General features: G+C 46.2%; 1 protein-coding gene and 1 long non-coding RNA gene across 9 annotated transcripts in view; one reads left to right on the top strand and one right to left on the bottom strand.

Moving 5' to 3' along the window:
• Nucleotides 1-1,128: 1,128 nt before the first annotated feature.
• Nucleotides 1,129-25,495, top strand: LOC477391 (zinc finger protein 596-like). Of its 6 annotated transcripts, none has more exons than XM_038573940.1 (7): nt 1,129-1,284; nt 13,015-13,103; nt 14,046-14,211; nt 15,271-15,397; nt 16,061-16,156; nt 16,701-16,786; nt 22,447-25,495. In XM_038573940.1, the coding sequence occupies exons 3-7, from the start codon at nt 14,098-14,100 to the stop codon at nt 23,779-23,781; spliced, it is 1,758 nt and encodes a 585-aa protein (XP_038429868.1). In that variant the 5' UTR covers nt 1,129-1,284; nt 13,015-13,103; nt 14,046-14,097; the 3' UTR covers nt 23,782-25,495. The 6 variants fall into 6 exon arrangements, with proteins under 6 accessions (XP_038429868.1, XP_038429867.1, XP_038429866.1 ...); XM_038573939.1 differs by having other exon boundaries at nt 22,444-25,495; XM_038573938.1 differs by having other exon boundaries at nt 16,692-16,786.
• Nucleotides 11,996-25,495, bottom strand: part of LOC106557784 — a 31,617-nt gene continuing 18,117 nt past the window's right edge. For 2 of the 3 annotated variants that reach the window (XR_005378708.1, XR_005378710.1), the window contains one exon: nt 17,947-18,443. This is a non-coding gene — a long non-coding RNA (uncharacterized LOC106557784). Of the gene's footprint in view, nt 13,532-17,946; nt 18,444-25,495 lie in introns of those variants that run through there. The other variant, XR_005378712.1, reaches the window with a different exon arrangement.

Genomic DNA, 25,495 nt, shown 5'->3' with positions numbered 1-25,495 from the left:
TTTCCATGACTCATTACACATCATGAACATGAAAACTTTGTCCTGTTGGGATGCTCAGCGGTTGAGTGTCTACCTTCGGCTCAGGGCCTGATCTCTGGGTGCTGGGATCAAGTTCCACATCCAGCTCCCTGTGAGGAGCCTGCTTCTCCCTCTGCCTATGTCCCTGCCTCTCATGAATAAATAAAATCTTTAAAAACAAAAATAACAACAACAACAAAAACCTTTGTCCCGTTGGTCTTTCATGTATCATATACATCATTATGATATATATATCATATATGAATCACTTCACAGGTTACTTCTTGAAAAGAAGCCTTATCTATTTCATCTTTTTATTTCCATTCTAAAAGTACTGAAAGCTCACTGAAGTTGCACTCTGTGAAGGAATATTTGGAGAGGAAACACGGATATTGTGCTGTAGGTACTATGGTAAAGGCTGAATACCAAAATAGGACACTTGCTCATTGCCCTTCACTCTCACTTTGTCTTTCCAGGTCCATTAGAGCACCTGCATCCTCTATTTTAGCTCCTTTTCCTAGTGGGAAATGGGAAACGTGTGAAAACGACAGCCGGGCATTTTGGCCCATCGAAGCCAGGAAAAAAAAAAAAAGTTTAAATCGAGCAGGAAGCACTTTCGTTACCACGGACCACCAGGGACCACCAGTGAACTCCATCCGAGCTCGGACACTCACACTCGGAGGGCCCCAGGGCCAGAGCGTCGTCCCGGGCAGGCTGGAGGGGTCTGTGCCACTCCGTCCCCCCTGCCCCAACGGGAATCTTCTGGGAAGGTTTCTGGGCCGGCCTGGGTGGGATGCCCATCTGCGTGAGGTACACACCGACAAACCACTCCTGTCCTAAGTCCTCGGGAGGGAGACCAGGCAGGAAACCCGACGGCTGAACAGTGCGGCCCACCCCACGCCTGCAGGTCACGGGGGCGAAGCAGGGGCGCGGACAAGGCCTCGGGGTGCCCGGTCCACCAGCACGCGGCTGCCGAGTAGCACAGGGCTTCCGGCACGGGGGGCCTCGGGACAGCGCTCACGGCGGGCAGTGCCTGGGGAGCTGCCCCCCGCCCCCCCCGCGGTCCGGCCCAGCCCGGGCGCTCGCTGACCCCGCCGCCGCCGAGCCCACTCCGTAGGACCTCCCACTTCGCATCCTCCGAGCTGCTCCTCTCACTCCCTCCCGGGCTCCGCTCCCCTCTCCCCGCCCACTCCGCTCGCAGACCAGCGCAGATGCCGGCTGCCTGCAGAGCTGCCCAGAGCCCGCGGAGCCTCCCCGCCACCGCAGGTACGGCCGGGGGCGCCGGGGCGCGGACAGGGGAGCACGACGTGTCCGGGACCCGCGGGGGCGAGGGCGGCGGCGGGGAGGCCCGGGAGCCGCTGCGGGGGGGCGGGAGGCCGGGCCGGGGCAGCGGGGAGCCGGCGACGACCCGGGCCGGCAGAGCCCCGGGGGGGCGGGGGGCGCCGGGGAGGGGGCGCCGAGGGGCTGTGCGTGCGGGGCCAGGACCTCCGTCCCGAATGAGGACACGGGGAGGGCGGAACGCGGGCGGCCGAGCGTGCAGGCCTCGGAGCCGCCCCGAGCGGGCGGACGCCGGTTCGGGCCCAGCGCGCGGCCTCGGGCGTGTAAGGGCGACGCGGAGCCCCACGCGGGCGGGACGGGCGGGGACCGGGCTGCGGAGGGCGGCCTGGAACCACAAACACCAACGCCCACCCGCCACCGCAGGGGGACCTTCGCGCCAACAGAAGTTCTGGCGCCAGGAAATTGCGCGTGGGGGCGGAGCCGCCGGGGGCGGGGCCTGCAGAAGCCCGGGCCGCGGAGTGGGGCCGCGCCGGAGCCGCCGCGGTCGGCGTGGGGCGGGGCCAGAGCGCGGCGCGGTCGGGGTGGGCGGGGCCAGTGCGCCGGCGCGTTCGGGGTGGGCGGGGCCAGTGCGCCGGCGCGGTCGGCGTGGAGCGGGGCCAGAGCGCGGCGCAGTCGGGGTGGGCGGGGCCAGTGCGTCGGCGTGGGGCGGGGCCAGAGCGCGGAGCCGTCGAGGTGGGCGGGGCCAGTGCGCCGCCGCGGTCGGCGTGGGGCGGGGCCAGAGCGCGGCGCAGTCGGGGTGGGCGGGGCCAAAGCGCGGCGCAGTCGGCGTGGGCGGAGCCAGTGCGCCGGCGAGGTCGGCGTGGGGCGGGGCCAGAGCGCGGCGCAGTCGGGGTGGGCGGGGCCAGAGCGCCGGCGAGGTCGGCGTGGGGCGGGGCCAGAGCGCGGCGCGGTCGGCGTGGGGCGGGGCCAGTGCGGGAGCGCGCTCGGCGTGGGGTGGAGTTGGGCCAGTGCGCGGGCGCGGTCCGGCCGGGGCGGGGCCAGTGCAGCCAGCGTGGGGCGCGGTCTGGGGGGTGGGGAGTGAGCAGAAGCCGGAGATAGGCCGTCAGCAGAGGGGCGGGGCGTGAGGAGGGAACTCGGAGCCCTGACGGGACGTCGGCGGAGGGGCGGGGCCCGGGGAGGCGACCTCGGAGCGGGGACTGGGATGTCAGCGGGGGGCGGGGGGGCGGGTCTGGGGCGCGGTCGGCGGGGGGCGGGGCCTGGGGAGGGCGAGCTTGAGCCGGGCCGGGACGCCGGCGGAGGGGCGGGGCGGGGCGGGGCCGGGGCGAGTGCGCGCGCAGCCGCGCCGGGACGTCGGCGCAGGGGCAGGGCGGGGCCGGGGCGCGGTCGGCGAGGGGCGGGGCCGGGGCCGGGGCGCGGCCGGCGCGGGGCGGGGCGTGGGCAGAGTGCGGACGGAGGCAGGAAGAGGCGGCCGCAGACTTTCCGGGTCGGCCCCTCGGTGTGTCCCGCGTCGGCAGGCTGGCGGCTCGCGTCGGTCCGCCGGGACTGGGCGTCCAGGGGAGCCGGCCGCTGCCGCCTGCCAGCGGGGGGCTGCGCCGGGCGGTTCCAGGTGAGACGTGGAGCCCCGAGGCCTCCCGCGCGCGCGCCGAGGTCCACCCGCCGGGGATCCGGCCGCGTCGGGCCGGCGGGGGCAGCCGGGCCGGCCGGGGCTTGGGCACCGCGCCGGTCGGGTCGGGTCGCGAAGTCTCCGGTTGCTGCAAGTTGGCGCGTGGGCGGCCGCGGCCGGGGCCGTCGGAGAAGTGCGCCGTGTTCCGATCAGTGGTTTTGTTTTGTTTCTTAGTGTTTCTTGTCGAGTTAGGGCGATGAGGCTTGCAGAGCGGATCCTGCTTGGGAAACGTGTGGATTTCGGTTTTAGTTAATGAAAAATTAATTTTTCAGTCTCCGGGGACACGCGATACGGGTGCTTATTGTTTCCCATTGTTGACCTTAAGAGTAAGACCAGTGCAGCGGACGAGGTAACTGGGTTATGTGGACGGAGACGAGTGCGGCCCGGGACGAACGGGCTGCGGAGGGACGGCGGGCGAGGAGGGGAACAAAGGACAGGCGTGTTTTTTAAGGAGAAAAGGGGTAAGTTGGGAAGGGTTCTGTGAACTTCCAGTCCATTGGAGGAAACGGGGCGTTTGAAGTGTGCCGGCGCCTCATTGGCGGAGCTGCGGTCCCGAGCGGGGGTGGGGGTGGGGGTGGGGGTGGTTGGGAGAGGGACCTGCGGTGCCCCGGGGGCGCGGGCCGCCTGCTCCCTGCCGGGGCCCGGGGCGGGGGAAGGGGAGCCTGCTCCGGCCGCCCGGCCGGGGTCCCGCCCACGTGGGGGCCTGGCTGGGACCTGTTCGCAGCCTGAGCGTGAGAAACAATAACCAGATATTGGGTATTCAAATTTTAGGAGCTTCGTCTATGCCCTTAATAAAGTTTTTTGCATGGAGACGTAAGTTCATATTTTCGGTTTCCTTTGGAAAGTGTGACGTTTATGCCGGTTGGAATTTGTCAATACCAGAACTGCAACTGTTGATGCCAAGGAGATACCCTTCTGGCTTTCTCAGAATTTTTAAGTTATTTTTATTTAAGATCTTATTTATTTATTTATTTATTTATTTTATTTTTTTTTTTAATTTTTATTTATTTATGATAGTCACAGAGAGAGAGAGAGAGGCAGAGACACAGGCAGAGGGAGAAGCAGGCTCCATGCACCGGGAGCCCGACGTGGGATTCGATCCCGGGTCTCCAGGATCGCGCCCTGAGCCAAAGGCAGGCGCCAAACCGCTGCGCCACCCAGGGATCCCTATTTATTTATTTATTTATTCATGAGAGACACAGGCAGAGGGAGAAGCAGGCCCCATGCCGGGAGCCCGACGTGGGACTCGATCCCGGGTCTCTAGGATCACGCCCCGCCCAAAGGCAGGCGCTAAACCGCTGAGCCACCCGGGCTGCCCTCAAAATTTCTAAGTTAATTTAATGTTAACGTTTGAACTGAGATCAATTGAGAATTTGGAAAATACTTGTTAGGCAGTGGAACGGTCAGCACTCGAGTGCCTGTGCACAAGGGAGCGGGGGCACCTCCCAGTGTCCAGATCTTCCTCTCGCTCTCAGACCTGCGGGAACGGGGACTCCCCAGGAGGAGCCCGGACTCACACCGTTGGTGGTCAGGTGGCCCTGACGTTTGCAGTCTCTGTTTTACTTTTTCTTCATCCTGTCTCTGCTTACACAGCAGTGACGTGATCGTAGCCTGTGTAACCCATCCAGCCACTTCCTCCACTTTGAGTTTTTTTTTTTAAATAAAGCTTTGATTTTTTTTTTTTAATTTTTACTTATTTATGATAGAGAGAGAGAGAGAGGCCTCTGACCTCTGAGCCACCCAGGCTGCCCCTCCACTTTGAGTTTTATATAGAATATGGACAGGGGAGGGATCCCTGAGTGGCTCAGCGGTTTAGCACCTGCATTCGGCCTGGGCATGATCCTGGAGTCCCGGGATCGAGTCCCACGTCAGGCTCCCTGCATGGAGCCTGCTTCTCCCTCTGCCTGTGTCTCTGCCTCTCTTGCTCTCTCTTTGTGTCTCTCGTGAATAAATAAATACAATCTTTAAAAAAAACTTAAAAAAAAAAAAGAATATGTACAGGGGAGTCTCCATCACATGGAGTGAGACCTCTTGGGTCTGTATTGGGTGCCTATCTCCCTGTGACAAACTTGAGCCCATAAGGTGGGTGTCTGAGTAAAGCACACTCTGTGTACCGTGTCTCTGAGTCTGTTTCCTTGGATCCCTTTTTCAAGAGAAAATCCATCCCTACATAAGCAGTGTTTGTTATGTGGAAATTACTCTTTGAGGTTATAAATTACTTCATATAATCATGGGAATTTTGCCTTATGCATGGGCTTTCTCGTGGGTGTCAACAGGGGACAGTGTAGGGACTTGTTATTCTCTTACTGTTTTCTGAAATGAACACTGCTTATGTTCTATCAGATAAACACCCAGTTTCCCTGGACTGCTAACTTTAAGGACAGAAGGAACCAGCAGTAGGAAGCCAACTGTCTCACACTCAATTTAAATATCTTTAATTTTTTTCCTTTAATAACTGAGAGGGGTAAATATAAGGAGCCCAGTCTCAGCAGTTTTATCTTAACACTTCCATCCATTTTCCTTTCACAAAGAAACTTCCCTATGGTCTTTTGTTTGCCAAAAAAATAAACAAACGGATTTTAATACTTGTTTGCCAGAGCTGAACAATGAACAAAAATGAGATTTAATAAATATTAAAACCTGGGTGGTTAATTGTCACCAGAGGGATGTTAACTGGGACTCTCACTGCTGCAGTACACAGACCACCTGCTAATTCCTGACAGGCTTGCCTCACCCCAGGGCATTTGCACTGGTCTCCCCAGGCCTCTTCATGAATAACTGCCAGCAGCACTTTTCAGACTACACAAATGTTGCTTTATCAGCCCTGCATTCTCTGAACACTTTTTAAAGAAATTTTTATTATTTATTTATTTTATATTTAAAGATTTTTACTTATCCATTCATAAGAAGAGAGAAAGGGATAGAGACATAGGCAGACAGAGGAGCAGGCTCCCTGTGGGGAGCCCCAGGTGGGATGTGGTACTCTAGGATCACGCTCTGAGCCAAAGGCGGACTCTCAACCGCTGAGCACCCAGCCATCCCTCGGAACACATTTTTAAAACACTTTTTCTTCCCTAACAACAAATATTTATTCAGCTCTTTGTATTTACAATTTACTTAGCTCTTTGTGCCTACAATTTATTTTTTAAATCTGTATTTTTAAAGATTTTACTTATTTATTCATTTATTACTTATTTTATTCATTTATTCATTTAAGATTCTATTTATTTATTCATGAGAGACACAAAGAGGGAGGCAGAGACACAAGCAGAGGGAGAAGCAGGCTCCATGCAGGGAGCCCGATGCTGGACTCAATCCCAGAACTCCAGGATCCACACCCTGAGCCAGAGGCAGATGCTCAACTGATGAGCCACCCAGGTCTCCCAAGTTCTGGGTCTTGAATCCATATGTCTGTGGCCTATTGCCCCTGCCATTCTACAGAGTGGATGCCATATTAGCAGGCATGAAAACAACATTCATCTCATTGTCCCATCTCCGTCAGAGCTCTTGGGTGACCAGGCACATTGTCAAGGAGTAGTAATATTTTGAAATGAATCTTCTTTTGAGCAAAATGTCTCAACACTGAACTTAAAATATTCAGTAAACCATGTCGTAGGCAGATGTACTGTCACCCAGGCTGTATTGTTCCATTTATATATAGGGCGCAGGCAGAGTAGATATAGCATTCTTCTGAAGGGCTCTAGGATTTTCAGAATGGTAGGTGGGCATTGGCTTCCACTTAAGAGTCACCAGCTGCATTAGCTCCTAACAGGAGAGTCAGCCTGTCCTTTGAAGCTTTGAAGGTAGGCGTTGACATATCTGAAAGTCCTAGATGGCATCTTCTTTGTTTGGTCTACACTAATGATCTGTTAGTTGAGTGTAGCTACCTTCCTGAATTCTCTGAGCTAGATCTTCTGGAGGACCTGCTGCAGCTTCTCCATCAGCATCTGCTGCTTCACCTTGTGCTTTCATTTTTTTTTTTTTAAGATTTTATTTATTTATTCATGAAAGACAGAGAGAGTGAGGCAGAGACATAGGCAGAGGGAGAAGCAGGCTCCATGCAGGGAGCCTGACATGGGACTCGATCCTGGGTCTTCAGGTTCAGGTCCTGGGCTGAAGGCAGTGCTAAACCACTGTGATACCAGGGCTGCCCTACCTTGTGCTTTCATGTGATGGAGGTGGCTTCTTTCCTCAGTCCTCACCAGTCACCCTCTGCTGGCTTCAGACTTTTCTTCTATAGCCTCCTCACCTCTGTCAGCCTTCACAGAACTGAATTCAGATGGGGCTTTGCTCTGGGTGAGGTTTTGACTTGGGGAATGTTGTGTTCCATCCAGACTCTTCAGACTTTCTCCATATCAACAATAAATCTGTTTCCCTTTCTTAGCATCCACCTGTTCACTGGACTAGCGCTTCTAATTTCCTCTAAAAACTCTTCCTTTGAATTCATAGCCTGGCCAGCTGTTTGGCACAAGAGGCCTAGCTTTTAGCCTGCTTTTTAATATATCTTCACTATTTTTTTTAAAAAGATTTTATTTACTTATTCAGAGAGAGAGAGAGGCAGAGACACAGGCAGAGGGAGAAGCAGTCTCCATGCAGGGAGCCCAGTCTGGGACTCGATCCCTGGTCTGCAGGATCACACCCTGGGCTGCAGGCGGCGCTAAACTACTGCGCCACCGGGGCTGCCCTTCTCCACTAAATTTAATCATTTCTAGCTTTTGCTTTAAAGTGACACACATAGGGCAGCCCAGGTGGCGCAGCGGTTTAGCGCCGCCTGCAGCCCAGGGTGTGATCCTGGAGTCCCGGGATCAGGTCCCACATCAGGCTCCCTGCATGGTGCCTGTTTCTCCCTCTGCCTGTCTCTGCCTCTCTCTTTGTGTGTGTCTCTATGAATAAATAAATAAAATCTTAAAAAAAAAAAATAAAGAGACACATAGGACTCTTCACTTGAACACTTAAGAGGCCAGTGTAGGGTTATTAATTAGCCTGATGTCAATATTGTTGTGTCTCCTGGAATAGAGGCCCAAGGAGAGGGCAAGAGACGGGAGAGCAGCAGGTAGTGGAGTGGTCAGAACACATTTATTGGTCAAGTTAGCCATCTTATATGGGCACAGCTCATGGCACCCCAAAACAATGGCAGTAGTAACATCAAGGATCATGATAACAAATGTAATAATAACAAAAACATTCGAAATATTGTGAGAATTACCAGCATGTGACATATAGATGACAAAGTGAGTTAATGGTATTGGAAAATGGCAGCTGTCAACATGGCACTGCCACACACCTACGTAAAGATAACTGTGTCCAAAGTGCACTAAGTTGAGGTGTGCCTGTAGTTAGGACCTGGAGGGGAAGGAGTTCTCTGTCCTTCCAGGCCCAGGACATTGCCCTCAGTATGCCCTCCTGCTCATCTCCAGGCAGATGAAACTTATATGCAGACTCTTCTCTTCTTCCATTAGCCCTGGGCAAAGAGAAAGCCCATCCAACACAGATGTCTTTAGGTCAGATTGATTGAAATCCTAATGACTAATACTTGACATGCATCAAAATACTACACGTTCGAAGTGTAAATTATACTGTTAGTGTTATTTTTCCCATAAATAGAGTGTTTCAACTATCTTTTAATAATACAAAAATGTTTATAAGTCTCAGGACCTATCAATAAAAGAACAAATTACTTCTGAAGAAAATGATCAGGCAATATGTTTTCATTATAGGCAGAAGCAGTTGATTCCAGAAAGAAGTTTGTCTTTTTTTTTTTTTTTCAGTGTATTTGTATCGAATATAAAAGCAAGCCTATAATAACTGTGAGTATTGCTTTTATAGCAAGCATTTAAGGTAATGGAGGACTACTCAGTTTCCATGGTTCTCTCATATCCTCCTGTCTTGGCCAGCCTGCTCACTCTGCAGTGTTCTTGAGGCAACAGTGACCTCTCTTCGTCAGAGAGGCGTGTGTGCTGTGGGAGACTCTGAACAAGGCTTGTGCCAGACACCTAGTTATGCTAGAGGAAAAAAAGGATAAATTGTCAAGCTCCGTGTTGTTTAAAGGCTAATTTAGCAGATACAATTTAAAGAAATTAAAAAGAAAAACCTGTGTATATAATCCTAAAGGATATCCATCCTATTCTTTAAGAGAACTCTTGTGTAAAATACAGATATTTTAGTTAATTTTTTGAAAATTTATTTGAGCAAAGTCTTAATATATACTCATGGAGGGATGCCTGGGTGGCTCAGCGGTTGAGTGCCTCCCTTAAGCCCAGGGTGTGATCCTGGAGCCCTGGGATGGAGTCCCACATCAGGCTCCCTGTATGGAGCCTGCTTCTCCCTCTCTCTCTCTCTCTGTGTTTCTCATGAATACATAAATAACCCCCCCCCCCCCCAAAAAAAAAAGAATACATACCCATGAAGGTATGAATAAGTTTGGAGATTTTGTTTCCCCCACCCTGGTAACAACTTGTGTAAATTGCTGAGACCAGCAAAACCTTCTGTGGCCCAGGAGCTGGGAGCAGAGCACAGTCCGGTAAGCCACATGGACGAGCTAGGGCAGCATCTAGAGGATTTCGGGGCCTGAAGATTGTGGCAGGTCTCAAGGTCCTACTTCAAGGTCACTGAGAAAGCATGGAAGAAATTAGACCTGGAGAGTGTTGGAATCAATTTGTGTTTGTAAGTGAAATCAGTCCCACCCAGTCCCACTGGGGATGGGAGAGGTCGCTGCAGGTAGAGCTCTGTAAACTCTTCAACAACCAGGTTTAGAGGGTCATGCACCCCACTTCCAAGGGGACCCTACTGGACCTTACCCCATGTATCTCTTCATCTGACTGTTCATTTTTGTCCTTTTTTTTTTTTTTTTTTTAAAGATTTTATTTATTTATTCATGAGAGACACAGAGAGAGAAAGAGGCAGAGACGTAGGCAGAGGGAAAAGCAGGCTCAACGCAGGAAGCCCGATGCAGGGCTCGGTCCTATGTCCCCAGGATCACACTCTGACCCAAAGGCAGACGCTTAACTACTGAGCCACCCAGGCGTCCCCATTTTTGTCCTTTATACTGAGCTAGTAAACCTAAGGAAAGCTTTTCCTAAATTCTGTGAGCCATTCTAGAAAATTACCAAACCTAATGTGAGGGGTTATGGGAAGCCCTGGACTTGCAGTGTGCTCAGCAGAAGTGTGGGTAGCTGGGGCATTACCTTTGTGGCTGGTTTGTGGCTATTTCATCACCCTGAAATAGAGGAAAGCTTGTGGGATCTGATGCTGACTCCAGGAAGACACTATCAGAGTTGGACGCAACCCTAGGACACCCAGTTGCTGTCAGAGAATTCGTTACTGGTGTGAAAGAAAAAGGACTACTTATTCGAATTTTGGATTTTGAGAACTGTGACTGCTGTGTGTTACAGGGTATTGATCATTAAATGGGTGGAAGAAATGGATGTATTAGGGAGATAAGGCAAAACAAAATAGGATCTTTGTTACCTGATTTTTTTTAAAGATTTTATTTATTTATTTATTTATTTATTTATTTATTTATTTATTTATTTAAGAGAGAAAGAGAACATGAGTGCAGAGGTGGGGGGGAGAGGGAGAAGCAGGCTTCTTGCTGAGCAAGGAGTCTGATGTGTGGCTTGATTCCAGGACCCCAGGGTCATGACCTGAAACAGAGGCAGACACTTCACTGATGTAGCCACTCAGGCACCCCGACCTCAGATATCTTTGAGTATAAGCCATATAACCAGGCATTAGGACAGTTGGGACACAATTGCATTTTCTTGTCCTAGATACATGGGAAAAGGAGTAAATGGGGATTGGAATGGACAGTAACAGTGATGGATGGCATGGGGGTGGAAGACTGCAGGTGGACTCAGCTGTGGGAGGAGTGACTCTGGTGGGAGGAGTGACTCTGAACTCAGGCTGAGAGGAGGGAAAGCAGGTATTGCTAGATGGTCTATGTGTCTTGATGTGACAGGGGCACTCCTATTCTACCTAGGAGTCATTTATACCCCTGAAGAGGACCATGTTTACAGATCGGAGCTTGGGAAGCAGACCAAAAATCAAGCACTAGCTGTATCATTCTTTAGCCATGTAATTTCATCATATTACTGAAGCTTTCTGAAACTGCATTTAATGCCATTTGTTAAATAAGTAAATGTTTTAGTTATCTTAGGCTTCTGTAACAAAATACCACAGACTTACTTGGTGGCTTAGACAACACATTAAATTTTCACAGTTCTGAATCCTGGAAAGTCCCCAGACCTAGGTGTCAGCAGATGGAGGACTTGGGGATGGGCCATTTCTAGGCTTGCAGAAGCCTGGCCCTCAGTGCCAGTGTGGCAGAGAGAGAGCTGTGCTCTGTTGCCCTGATAGTGACACCAGTTTCTTCATAGGAGCCCTGCTCCATGACCTCATCTAAACCAAATTAGCTCCCAAAGGCCTCACCTCTCCACCTACCATCATCCCGAGAATTAGGGTTTTGACAGATGGATTTGCTTGGGGCTGGAGGGGACAAGGGGGTTTAGTCCATAACAGTAAATATACCAAAATGAGCAGGGTCTAAGTATTAAGTAAGTGAATGTGCTTAAATTTTCAAGCAGAGAGTCCTATTTCTTAAACTTTAATTTTGTCTTACTAATTTCCTGGACTCTAGGTATAAAGAGGGGAGTTAAATCTACTTTTGTTTGTGATATAATGTCATTTTCCCGTTTTTATACAATTAAGTACTAGCAAATTTGGTAAGAATTCAAGTTTGCCAAACTTTTATTTTATTTTATTTTATTTTATTTTATTTTATTTTATTTTATTTTATTTTATAAGATTTTACCCACTTATTCATAGACACACAGAGAGAGAGGCAGAGACACAGGCAGAGGGAGAAGCAGGCTCCATGCAAGGAGCCCAATGTGGGACTCGATTCGGGGTCTCCAGGATCACACCCCAGGCTGCAGGTGGCGCCAAACCGCTGCGCCACCAGGGCTGCCCTTTTTATTTTTTAAAAAGTTTTACTTATTTATTCATGAGAGACAGAGAGAGGCAGAGACATAGGTAGAGGGAGAAGCAGGCTCCCCGTGGGGAGCCCCATGCAGGACTCGGTCTTAGGACCCCCGCTGGATCACAACCTGAGCCAAAGGCAGATGCTCAACCACTGAACCACCAGGTGCCCCCCAAGAAACTGTTTTAAAGAGACTAAATCACTTGTCCAGGGTCCCCCTGTAGTAAATGACAGTGACCGTCTGTGAAGAACCCAAGCGTGTCTGCCTCCTGAGGGTGCCGATGGGCCAGGGCTTCATTAGCAAACAGATGGCCTTCCAAGTGGGTGACTTGCAGTGAAATTAATAAAGGGACTATTTTATCCCAGGACCCCAGGATCATGCCCTGAGCCAAAGGCAGACGCTTAACTGCTGAGCCACACAGGCATCCTTATTTATTTATTTTAAAGATTATATTTTTTTGGAAGAGAGTGCAGATGGAGGTGGGTGAGGAAGAGGAAAAGAGAGAAACAGACTCTGCTGAACCCCACGCAGGGCTGGACTCAGGAGATCATGACCTGAGCCAAAATCAGAAACTTTACGGACTGAGCCACCAAGGCACCCCCATAAAGTTTACCAGAACTTTAAAATACAGATTTATGAAATGCTGGGGTGTTGTTTGTGCTGATGATTAGTGTAGGATGGTATTCTAGTTATAACTTTACTAAATGTTAGATTGAACAAATATATTTCCCTGTGAGTCCCCTGCATTCTACATTTTCTAAGCAGGGACTTTTAGGTTTGCAGTTCAGGGAAGGAATTAAATAACCCTACAAAAAAGTTTCTGGGTAACTTATAAATTCAATGATTTTCATTTCCTTGTGTGAAAATAGAAAGGAATGTTCGTATTTTATTTACTAGCATTGGTAGTCAAAGCCTTCTCACTTGAGATCCATGCAGATGTGAGAGTTTTCCCACTTGTCTGAGGGCCATGGCGTGTTCCTGAAAGGGGGTTGGGGGGTTGCATGCAGGTGCATCGGGATTTTGTGGTCAGGGTCTCTGGTAAGACTGGAGTCTCTTGGCTTCTCTCTCCTTGCCCAGCTTTTCCTCCTAACTTCTTGGACTGTCCGTGAGTGGGGAGATCCAGAGGAGGCGAGGTGGTGGCTGAATTCCTGAGAATGCAACTGCAGGTGAGTAGAGATGTGATCTTTCTGTGGATATAATACCTCTGTTGCCAGTGGACGGGAAGGCTTCTCTTGGCCTGAGACTTCTCCGTGTATCCAGGCAATGTTAGGATCTAGGCTCTACTTAATTCTCAGGACTCAGGGATACTTCTGTGTAGTCCGGGATTGATCAGGAAATCCTTTCCCTTCCAACAGTGACACTAGTATATCTCATTCTCTATTAAGAGTGTCCTTGCAGAAAAGAAATTTGCATAGTTTTTCTCTCCATTGTATAGACTTAGTTGAGAAATAGTTTACTCATTCATCATCGTCGCACATAGGCATGTGGTGGTGGGGTGACAGATGAGCAGGGGCAGGGGTTTACGGTCCGCCCACGAGGGGACAGCTGTACCTGCAGGGGAGCTGTGCCGTGGCCCAGAGAACTTGAGAAACATCTGCGGAAGAGAAGATAGAAGAAATCATTATTTCCTCTCAATACTTACTAAAGTTTTAATAATACATACTTGAATTAGTTTGGAAACTAACGGAGATGACTGTAATCTTCTCTACTACCTTATCCCTCTTACCTATGTTCCCTCTTTGTGATTAAACTTTGTTAAAATTATAAACCCAAGAACAGTGCCCAGGGAGTAATTTTTTTTTTAAATTTTATTTATTTATTCATGAGAGACACTGAGAGAGGCAGGCAGAGACATAAGCAGAGGGGGAAGCAGGCTCTATGTCAGGGAGCCCGATGTGGGACTCGATCCTGGGACCGCGGGACCATGCCCTGAGCTGAAGGCAGACGCTCCGCTGCTAAGCCACCCAGGCGTCCCTAATTTTTAAAAATTAACTGCGCGTTTGGCAGAATGTGTGTAGAAATTGTGGTAAAATTTAGATCCTGAAACGATTTTTGAAGGACCAAGAGAGGTCAGAACTAATCAAGAGGATTTTATTGCCTTTGAATAGAAAAACAGGATTAACATCCAGAGAACTGCTACCACGAGAATTGGTGTTAAGAATGGAGAGCTCGCTGCCAGAGGGATCACTCTGGGGCTGTCCTTCAGAAGAGCCATCTCAGGAGTCCCACGCTCTCCTGCAGGACCTGTCTGCCTTCATAGACTCTAAAGAACAAGTGAGTTCTGTAAGATGACAGATCCTCACCCTGCTGACCGTAGGTTCTTTGTCATTGTTGTCATCCTGGAGAGTGCTGGGCATTGCTTCATGATTCTCTACCTGTTAATATGAACGGACCTATCACGAGTATGTGTTCAGTGTTTGCTGTAAAAAAAGTGTCTGCACATTAGTTCTTTGAAAATCTCAACATCACTATTGATAAATTTTTTTAAGTTGTTTTTTTCCCCATTAACTTCTACAAATGTGGGGCTCAAACTCCTGACGCTGAGATCAGGAGTCACATGCTCTTCCAACTGAGCCAGCTAGGTGCCCATTGCTACTGTTTAATCTAGGTTATAATCACTAACCACTAACTAGGAATTCAAAATTTCCAGTTTATTGGGAAATTGCCAGGTTCTTTCACATTGAGATTACTGTATAATGAAGTAATTGTGTGCTTACTGTGTATTTCTGTTTGAATGTGTCTGAAAGACACAGGGCAGACCAGCATGGGAGTTTGAACCACAAATGGAGTTTGACCTTTCTTTTCTTCTTTTTTTTTTATTTATTTTTTATTTTTTAATTTTTATTTATTTATGATAGTCACACACAGAGAGAGAGAGAGGCAGAGACACAGGCAGAGGGAGAAGCAGGCTCCATGCACCGGGAGTCCGACGTGGGACTCGATCCCAGGTCTCCAGGATCGCGCCCTGGGCCAAAGGAAGGCGCACAACCGCTGCGCCACCCAGGGATCCCCTTCTTTTTTTTTTTTTAATTTTTTTTTTTTTTAATTTATTCATGATAGTCACACAGAGAGAGAGAGAGAGAGGCAGAGACACAGGCAGAGGGAGAAGCAGGCTCCACGCACCGGGAGCCCGATGTGGGATTCTATCCCGGGTCTCCAGGATCGCGCCCTGGGCCAAAGGCAGGCGCCAAACCGCTGCGCCACCCAGGGATCCCGAGTTTGAACTTTCTATACATAGCTCCCCCTTTGCCATAATGACTATCATGGTGACAGTTCTCCCCCAGGGATTACTAAATATGGCCCTGTTGAAACCCAGTATCTGTGATATTTTAGGACTCTGTGACCTTCAAAGATGTAGCTGTAGACTTAACCCAGGAAGAGTGGACCCTGATGGATAGGTCCCAGAGAAAGCTGTACATTGATGTAATGCTGGAGAATATCACTCATCTGGTCTCCGTAGGTGAGTCTGTCACCGTGTCTGTTTCTTAGTTTATCAACCCTGTGTCCAGGACAGCTTTCCTGCATTCTAATGGCTCTCTACTCTAACTTGTTCTTCTGTAGCACTTCTGACTAGATGGAATATGTCATTTTCTTCATTTTCATCCAGTATGTTTTTTTTTAATTCGTCAAGTATGTTAATAATATGAATTTAGGCTTCTTGGCTATAATTGTGTATCTTTCTACTGTACTTTATCCAAGACCCAGAACAGTCTTGGGAATACAATGAATATTTTTTGAATGAATAAATAAATATCTGAAATATTTTCCGCTCTGGGAATTATGGTGAAGCCTGAGCACAGGAGAAAATCTAACATCTTGTATCACCTTCCATGTAAAACTACAGAATATTCTCGTGGAGCTTATGTTTATTGTATTCCTTTGAAAATACTGTTAACCCCCTTATGAGGACGTTTCCTTCTGGATGCACACTCCGAGCCTTCTGCTGCCTTCTGGCTTAGGTGGGAGTATGAGCCGCCAGAGGTCTTTGCTGATGTGACCTGATGCTTCCACAGCACTTCTACGTGCTCCTGGTGTTTGTCCACAGTAGCTTGTACTGTCGAATGCTATGCACCGTTCTCCACGCAGAAGTACAAACTCACGTATTGTTCTCCCACTGATACAGGCTGTCAGTTCTTCCAGTCAGATATGATTGCCCAGTGGGAGCAAGGAGGGGAGCTGTGGAAGGAAGAGAGAGGACTGGCCCAAGGCTGGGGTCCAGGTGAGCTTTGGACACTCATGCTCAGTGCAAGATGGCTCGTGAATGTGTGAGTGGGATCTCACGGATGTCAGTGCACGGGTCCCTGAGTGAGTGGTAGCTTCAGAAAACCGAGCGGCCAGTGGGACTGCATTCCTCAGATTGTGTCATTATGTGTCACATGTCAGTTTCTCTTCATGTATCTACACTTACATTTGACTTCAGGGAAGCAATGATCCTGTCCTTAATGGAAGTAAAATTTCACATTGTGGTCTTTGTCATGAGTTCTGGTCTCTCTTTTTCTAATGCTTTATATTCATATTCTCTACAATAGCCCATCATTATTTTTTTTTCTTTAAATTAAACATTGACTTTTTTTCTCTAATTGATATTATTCTAAAATGTATGTCTATTCACCAGTATATTCCTCAATTTGACATTATTTGGTCATGCAGTGGTCAGTGTTTGGAACACATTTATATGGGTCTTGTGTGCTTTTCAACACATTAATTCCCCTAATCTATTTAAGATATTTCTTAGTTTTATTTATTATCTTCAGTTATTTCAGGCTTGGAAAACAGCTATCAAAAGCAAGAAATAATATCTATGGAAGACATCTGCAGGGAGGATGCATCTAACTACAAGACAATAATAGTAAGTTTCACAAGGACACGCCTCCTATCTATATGTTAAAGGCTTGGGGGTGAGATAAGTTAACAATTCAGAATAGTTACATATTGTCACAGAATGTGGTTTCAAATTTAAATCTGGGGACAAAATTAGCTTGGATTTGAACTTCAAGTGGCTCTGCTAAAAGAATAATTGTATAACTTTGGTATATTTGCATTCATGATATCTTTAAAATACTTAGCTCTCTGTTAAAGATGCTGCCAAGGTGTTCTAAACAAAAGATTCATGGCAGCCTGTTTCAAAGGGAAAAAACACTTCCTTGATACTATAAAAATCTGATAGAAACAGAAAGAAGAGAGGGGAAATCTGTGCATAGACAAGGGTAGTAGTGAGCAGTAAAGGAGAATAGGACAGAGTTTGGTCAGATGGGGTGCTTACAGCATCCAACCCCATGAGCTGGGGAAGCCCCCTGCACACACCTGGGCTGGAGTCTCCATGGAGAGACCTGGGTGGAGCATCCTCCTCCTCAGGTGAGACTTTACCCCTGACCATCCCCACTGTGGCCATATTTATGGGGCCAGTGATGGGGTCTGAGGTTAAACAAGTGTTCCTGCAGTGCTTAGTGAGCTGCATTTGTGTTGTCATGTCTTCACATCTTCAAGAAGCCCATTGCCTCCCCTCCTGGATTCTATTCTGGGCATCCAGACCAGAAGGACCAGTTCTGACCGGGTGGCCAGCTGATGGCCACTAAGCAGGTCCCCGAGGTCACTTATGTAGCATGAGTCTCACACATAACACGCTTTAGCCTGCCTGTGTCCATGGAGGTCGGGATGGTGGGTTATGCAGGACACATCACAGAAACCTCCGTTGATATGATCTATTTGTTCTTTGAGTTGTCATGCATAATAAGACACCAAATGTACCCACAAGGCACTGTTTACACATCTGCAAATCCAACAATGTATTATAAGTACGATGAAGTTCATTATAAGTAAAGCATCCTTTAGATCCCTCCCTAATGGGGTAACTAGTCAAATAAACTATAGGAAGTATTGATTTGATTAATTCACAGTTGGTAGTGAAAATTGGCATTGTCACAAGCAGAGATTCCTTTTTTTTTTAAGCTTTTTTTTTTTTTTTAAGATTTAATTTATTTACTCATGAGAGACACCAAGAGAGGCAGAGACACAGGCAGAGGGAGAAACGGGCTCCGTGCAGGGAGCCTGACCTGGGACTCGATCCTGGGTCTCCAGGATCATGCCCTGGGCTGAAGGCGGCGTTAAACTGCTGAGCCACCTGGGCTGCCCGCAAGCAGAAATTCTTGTTTAAAACTGACATCAGTGGGAGTTTGTTTTCTCAGTTTTACACACATATGTTCACTGTCATCATTCAAGGTGATGGCCATTAATCCTACAGTGAAATTACAGTTACCTCGACAAATTTGGTCATTGTGGTTATGAAAATGTCTGATACATGTTTTGGAAGTAAATCTCATCTTCATCGTGATACCAGCATATTGGTACTACATGTAAAGAACAGTTGGTCCAACAGGACAGGATCAGTGGTTGTCCTGCTTCAGTAGAGAAGCCTCGGGTTGAGTCTTCAGGGTCCAAGGGATAGCGTGTCCAGGCAATGGGAAAGCATGGGATCCAAATTTACATCCAGAGTCACAGAGGGAAACCTATTAAAGGAATACAATACTGTTATTGTAGCATCTCCTCCTTGAACAGTTACCTTAGCGGGAGAGGGGATGTAGTTATGTGGCTTTGTAAGGTCGTCAAGCACCTGAATGAATATTCTATCATATTAATGGTGCTGGAAGGGTTTTGCATATTGCTTACTTGGAAATTAAGGGTCTTCATCTACCCTAATGGAGTTTCATTTTGACCAATATGTCTCTTGTGTAACATTTTAGCCTCAGTTAAATAACTTCCATTTTGATGAAGAGACCTCTTCTAATTTTTTAAGTTGTTATATAAGCAGTCCATTTATCTGTTTCATCAAGTCAGCCACCTGGGGTCAATAGGGAATATGATAAGTCCATTCAGTATTAGAAGAGGCAGCAAAAGCTTTTAAACTACCTATCAAGTGGGAGCTATTATCATTCTGGATCTGAATATGGACGTCATAATATAATAGTCTCTTAAGATTTTGATAGTATTTTTTGGGGGGATGTGGGACAAATGGGCAAGCTATTAAATACCCGAAAAAGTGTTCACTGCCATACAAATATATTGACAACCTCGGAAGGGGGTACTGGCCCCATATGATCTATTTGCCAAATTTGGACAGGGAGTCTTCCTTTCTGTATCTGTCCTTTTTACTGTTGTGGAAATTTTTTTTTTTTCTTAAAGATTTTATTTCATGAGACACAGAGAGAGGCAGAGACATAGGCAGAGGGAGAAGCAGGCTCCATGCAGGAAGCCTGATGTGGGACTCGATCCCAGGACCCTGGGGTCACGCCCTGAGCCAAAGGCAGATGCTCAACTGCTGAGCCACCCAGGCATCCATCCCACCGTTGTGGAATTTCTTGCTTGGCCAAATCTGACAAGTTGGATGTTTTACTGTGGTTTCTTTTATGGCATCCCGAGTGATGAGTATGCCAGAGTCCTGGGCCCACCTGTATAGCCTGCTTTACCTAAGTGTCTGCTTTTCTCCTGCGTCCATTGTGCCAGTCTGGTGTCAGTCACAGGTTCAATTCTATTTGCTGTGATTTGGGCTAGTGGGTCAGCTACTTTGTTGGAGATCTGCTCTGTGGAGGTGAGCACACTGAGGATCTACGTGGAAAACAGTAATTTTATTTATTTATTTATTTTGAAAACAGTAATTTTAGTATTTGGGGTCCATTGCCAGGTATCTTCCCATAGGAGTCTTCAGTAAAAACTAGTAACTAAATTGTGGACTCTTATACCAGAATTCTTTGGATGGCAAATTTATGAGTCAATTAAGCACAAAGCATATTTAAAAAAAGAGTCAAATATTCTTAGTTTCTCTGCAACAAGAAGTTAAAAGTGCAACCTTTATGTTCAGTAATCAATACTTTAGCACTTTATCCTGTTTGGAAAAGACCTAGATTTCCAACGAATTCAATCCCATTTTATCATCCAAGCAAAACCTGGAAGTTTCAGGTTATCAGAGACTTTGAAAGCTATCTTAACAATTATCCATGAAAACTTTGGGACAGAAAATTAACCATTATTTTAAGTCATCTTTTTGCCAACAAATTGCAACAGAGATAACATGGGCTTATTTGTCCTTTGTTAAAACTTTATTACAAAAGATCTCTAGAATAGTTAGAGCATTTACCCAGACAGCATGACCTGAGGCTTATTTTTTGTTTGACCGTGTTTTTCAAGTAACATACAAAATAAAAGGCCTCCTTGGTTAAAAAGATTTCATTTACAATTGAAATCTTGGAAAGTTTCTTAAAACCCTACAAAGTTTTAAAAGTACATGTCTAAGTTGGATTATAGATCTTTAAAGACCTGATAAAGCCAAAACATAGAAACTGGTTTTTCTGAGCAGACAGAGAAGACATCTGTTTATAAAGTACAGACCAATAATTCAAGAAACTTTGTTTTTGAACAGAGGGAAAAACAGAATTTTAATTTTATACTTTTAAAATCCACTCATTTCTATCTTAATCTGTCCTACCACACATAAATTCATTTCCAAGGATTTCCCTTCACAAACCATCTACAAATTTACTTAGCTTTCAGAGTTTGTCCCAAGCCATTTCTCCCCAAGCAACTAGTCTCATCCAGGACAAAATTACCATCTTTTACCTTCAACAAAAATACATTCCCATTCCTTATGTCTATTTTATATATCCCCTACTTTTCTTCTTCTTCTTCTTCTTCTTCTTCTTCTTCTTCTTCTTCTTCTTTCTTCTTTCTTCTTTCTTCTTTCTTCTTTCTTCTTTCTTCTTCTTTCTTCTCTTTCTTCTCTCTTTCTCTTTTTTTTTTTTTTTTTTTTTTTAATTTATTATGGTAGTCACACAGAGAGAGAGAGGCAGAGACATAGGCAGAGGGAAAAGCAGGCTCCATGCACCGGGAGCCCAATGTGGGATTCGATCCCAGGTCTCCAGGATCGCGCCCTGGGCCAAAGGCAGGCGCTAAACCGCTGCGCCACCCAGGGATCCCCTATCCCCTACTTTTCTACATACAGAATCATTTTCATTATTTCTACCAATCTTAAGGTCTGTAATGTTTTGTGAGCTTTGGGTAAAATCTCTTTTGAAATTGCCAGAGAGGGACACCTGGGTGGCTCAGCAGTTGAGCATCTGCCTTTGGCTCAAGCGTGATCCTGGGATCTGGGATCGAGTTCTGAATCAGGCTTCCTGATGGAGCCTGCTTCTCCCTCTGCCTGTGTCTCTGCTTCTCTCTCTGTGTGTCTCTCATGAGTAAATAAATAAAATCTTAAGAAAAGAAAAAAAAAAAAAGAAACTGCCACAGAGTATAGCAATGGATTTAGATGTATTCCAATGTATTCCACCTTTTTCTTAAACTTCATTTAGCACAATATCTTGTATTTGACATTTCTTCATGAGGAATTCTTTTCTCAAAGTTCTCAGAAAAACTCTTATATTCTGCCTGGTGATGCTGTAGGTGCCACCATCAGAGAGGCTGAGGCTCTCTGGGGCAAGCTTCTTTGCCATCATTGCTCCAGTCTGTACTGGTCTCATCATCATCCTAGATGTTGCCATCCACGTGTCAGTGTCCCACTTTAGGCCCAGCAGAAGCAGTAGCTGCGTGCACTTGTGTAGTGTTCCATCTTCCCTCTCCTCTTTTACTTAGACTTGGCCACCTCTGTGGTTGCTTTTTGTGCCATGTACTGGTGGGTGTGAACTTGGTCAGGATGAACATAAGTCTGACATTGAAGGATGGCCATCCTAGATTATAAATCAGATATTTTCTTTTCTAACTGTAGTTTTTCCTCCTGCACTGAGCACAGGGTTTTAGTATTATTCTCCTGTAGACTGTTAAACAGCATCCCCAGTGTGCTAGGAATGACATCATGTTTCCCAGTTACCGTCCACAAAGCATCTATGAGCTGGAGAGGCCTGGGTGGAATGTCCTCTTTTCAGGTGTAACTTTACCCCCTGACCATCCCCACGAGGGCCGTATTTATGGGGCCAGTGATGGGGTCTGAGGTTAAACATGTGTTCCTGCAGTATGGAATGAGCTGCATTTCCATGTTGTCATGTCTTCACATCTTTAAGGAACCTGGATCATGTGTGCTTGCCTCCCTTCCCAGATTCCATTCTGGGGGGCCAGCCCAGCGTGGAGCAGGAGGGAATGCAAGACAGACTTATAGTCCTGGGTGTCCAGACCAGAAGGGCCAATTTTAACCGGGAAGCCAGCTGATGTCCACTAAGCAGGCTCCCGAGGTCAGTCATGTAGCACAAGTCTCACAACCTGCTTTAGCCTGCCTGTATCCATGCAGGTGGGGCTGGTGGGTTATGCAGAACACATCACAGAAACCTCCATCCATAAAATACACAAAGGCAAAAATGTTTGTGAATGCAGGAGGTGAATATCCCATGTGCATATATGTAACCTGGTGAAGGTTTTAATTAGAGATGATGACTGAATGGTCAGCTTGAAATTCATATGTAGAGTGTTGAATGGATGAATGTTTGGGAGAAGTCCTATAACAGTCTGTCATCTCTTTCCCAACAGCAGAAATGTCACTCAGGAGAAGACCCCTTTGCACATATTGGGTATGATGGAGTTTTCACTCACCCCTACACATTGACTCAGCATGTTTTAACTCACACTGGACAGAGACCCTATAAATGGAGTGAATGTGGAAAACCTTTCAGTCATAGAAATGACCTATATAGACACCAGAAACCTTATATGGAAGGCAAACTTTATAAATGTAACGAATGTGAGAAATATTTCCATAATAGAAGAAAGCTTTGCATACACCAGAGAATTCACACGGGAGAGAAACCCTATAAATGTGATGAATGTGGAAAACATTTCAGTCGAAACTCCCACCTTCGTTCCCATAAAATAACTCACACGGGAGAGAATCCATTTGTCTGTAATCAGTGTGGGAGTCATTTCAGGTATTTTTCATCTTTAACTAGACATAAGCATATTCATTCTGGAGAGAAGCCTTATGAATGTCATCTGTGTGGAAAAGCCTTTGTTCAAAGCTCTTATCTTAAACAACACGAGAGAACTCATACTGGAGAGAAACCATATAAATGTCTCCTATGTGGAAAAGCCTTTGTTACAAGCTCCAATCTTAGAGAACATGAGAGAACCCATACGGGAGAGAAACCATATAAATGTCATCTATGTGGGAAAGCTTTTGTTCAAAGCTCTTGTTTTAGACAACATGAGAGAACCCACACTGGAGAGAAACCATATAAATGTCATCTGTGTGGGAAAGCCTTTATTACAAGCTCTTGTCTTAAAAAACACGAGAGAACCCACACTGGAGAGAAACCATATAAATGTCTCCTATGTGGAAAAGCCTTTGTTACAAGCTCCAATCTTAGAGAACATGAGAGAACCCACACTGGAGAGAAACCATATAAATGTCCTCTATGTGAAAAAGCTTTTGTTACAAGTTCTAATCTTCGAGAACATGAGAGAACTCACACTGGAGAGAAACCATATAAATGTCATCTATGTGGAAAAGCCTTTGTTACAAGCTCTTGTCTTCGAGAACATGAGAGAACTCACACTGGAGAGAAACCATATAAATGTCCTTTATGTGGAAAAGGCTTTGTTACAAGCTCTTGTCTTAGAAAACATGAGAGAACCCACACTGGAGAGAAACCATATAAATGTCCTCTATGTGGGAAAGCCTTTGTTACAAGTTCTAACCTTAGAGAACATGAGAGAACTCATACTGGAGAGAACCCATATAAATGTCCTCTATGTGGAAAAGCCTTTGTTGAGAGCCCTAATCTTAGAGAACTTGAGAGAACTCATGCTGGGGAGAACCCATATAAATGTCCTCTATGTGGAAAAGCCTTTGTTACAAGCTCTTGCCTTTGAAGACACGAAAGAACTCAACTCTAAATGCAGTAAATGAACACAGAAGAGCCTTCAGCCACAGCTCAAACCAATCCCAGAACTCCTAAATGGGGGAAATTCTATGGCCATATTCATTATGGAAGTGCTTTCATTTCTAATTTATCATTACAGAACATGAGTGAACTCCATTTGGAGGAACCTTATATTTATAATAAAGGAGGAAGAGACATTAGATGATCTCCGGATGTAGGATGCAGAAGAAAATTCACTATGAATAATCTAACCTCCCTAAAATGGGAAATTACACAATTACAGATGGAGGTCACTCTAGTAGAATAGCAAAAATTAATGCTGGAGAGCTTATTCATTGTAATATGCATGGAAAAAATCTTTATTAGTAGAAAAACTTGTAGGCATGTGAAGTTTCACACTCTGTAGAATAGAGAATGAATGGAAGTCTTCAGTGATTTTTAATTCTTTAGTCAACATGCAATTTTCTCACACTGTATATATGCCATTGCTAAAATCAGATGAAAGGTTAGAGTTTGCATCAGAAATTCCCAACTAGGAAAAACATATCAAGAATGAACAACATAAACAACAGTTTAGACGTTATAGTTTTGCCTAATGGCTTATTATAAAAGTGTAAGAAACGTGGGATTATTACATCTGGGAATTCTAAATGCAGGATTTTGTGACAATAATGTTTTTTTTTTTTTTTTTTTTTTTTAACTAGTACTTAGAAATGCATATGAAGCAAAGTTGTTGCTAGAAAATCCATTACGTTGGTCAGGTCCTATTTTCCATACAGCAATAATTATGATTGGGTTCAACTAGAAATAACTTTGAATATTAACTGTAAAACAACACAGAATGATGTGTCATTACAACATATTGTTAACCCTGTATGTAGATCTTGATGAATTAAATATTGATACATGGATAGTTTGTGACTGATTTTCGCTTAAATTTTCATTTTAAAACGCTATTATTGGGATGAAGGGTATAACAGAACAATAAGGAGGGCCAGTTCAACAGCAGGACATAACATCTGTAAATATTTGCATCCAACATAGGAACACCAATATATAGTAGCACCTGGGTGACTTAGTGAGTTAAGCGCCTGGCTTTGGCTTTGGTCATGGTCTTGGGGTCCTGGGATGGAGCCCTGTATTAGGCTTTCTGCTCAGTGGGGAGCCTCCTTCCTCTCTCTCTGACCCTCCTGCACTCTTGCTCTCGCTTTTTCTCAAAATCTTTTAAATATATAAAAAAGGAACACCTATATATATGAAATATATAAATAGCTAAAGAGAGAAACAGCAATACAGTGATAGAACGGGGAATTTATTATTTATTTTTTTAGAAGGGGGACTTTAATACACGTTTTCATCAATGGATAAATCATTTAGGCAGAAAATCTGTAAGAAAACAGACTTCAGTGACACATTAGATCAGATGGACTTCACAGATGGATCCTCAAGACTCCAACAGCAGCGGAATGCATCCTTTTGTCAGGTGCACATGAGACATTCTCCAGGATTGAGCATATGTTAGGACCTGTCAGGACCATTGGAAAGTTGCTTTCTCTCTTAACCAAGCCACGTAGCTGCCCTATTTCTCATAAAAACCCATGGTTTTCACTCTTTAGGTGGGACACTTCTGGTTATTGCTTGAGTCTGTGCTCCCCAAACTGTAATCATTAATCCCAAATAAATGCGCATCTGTCTGCCTCTCA

Source organism: Canis lupus, chromosome 25 (genome assembly GCF_011100685.1).
Source record: "Canis lupus familiaris isolate Mischka breed German Shepherd chromosome 25, alternate assembly UU_Cfam_GSD_1.0, whole genome shotgun sequence".
Lineage (NCBI taxonomy): Eukaryota > Metazoa > Chordata > Mammalia > Carnivora > Canidae > Canis > Canis lupus.
Note: the sequence above shows the minus strand (reverse complement) of the source record. Positions and strands in the feature narration are given on the sequence as shown.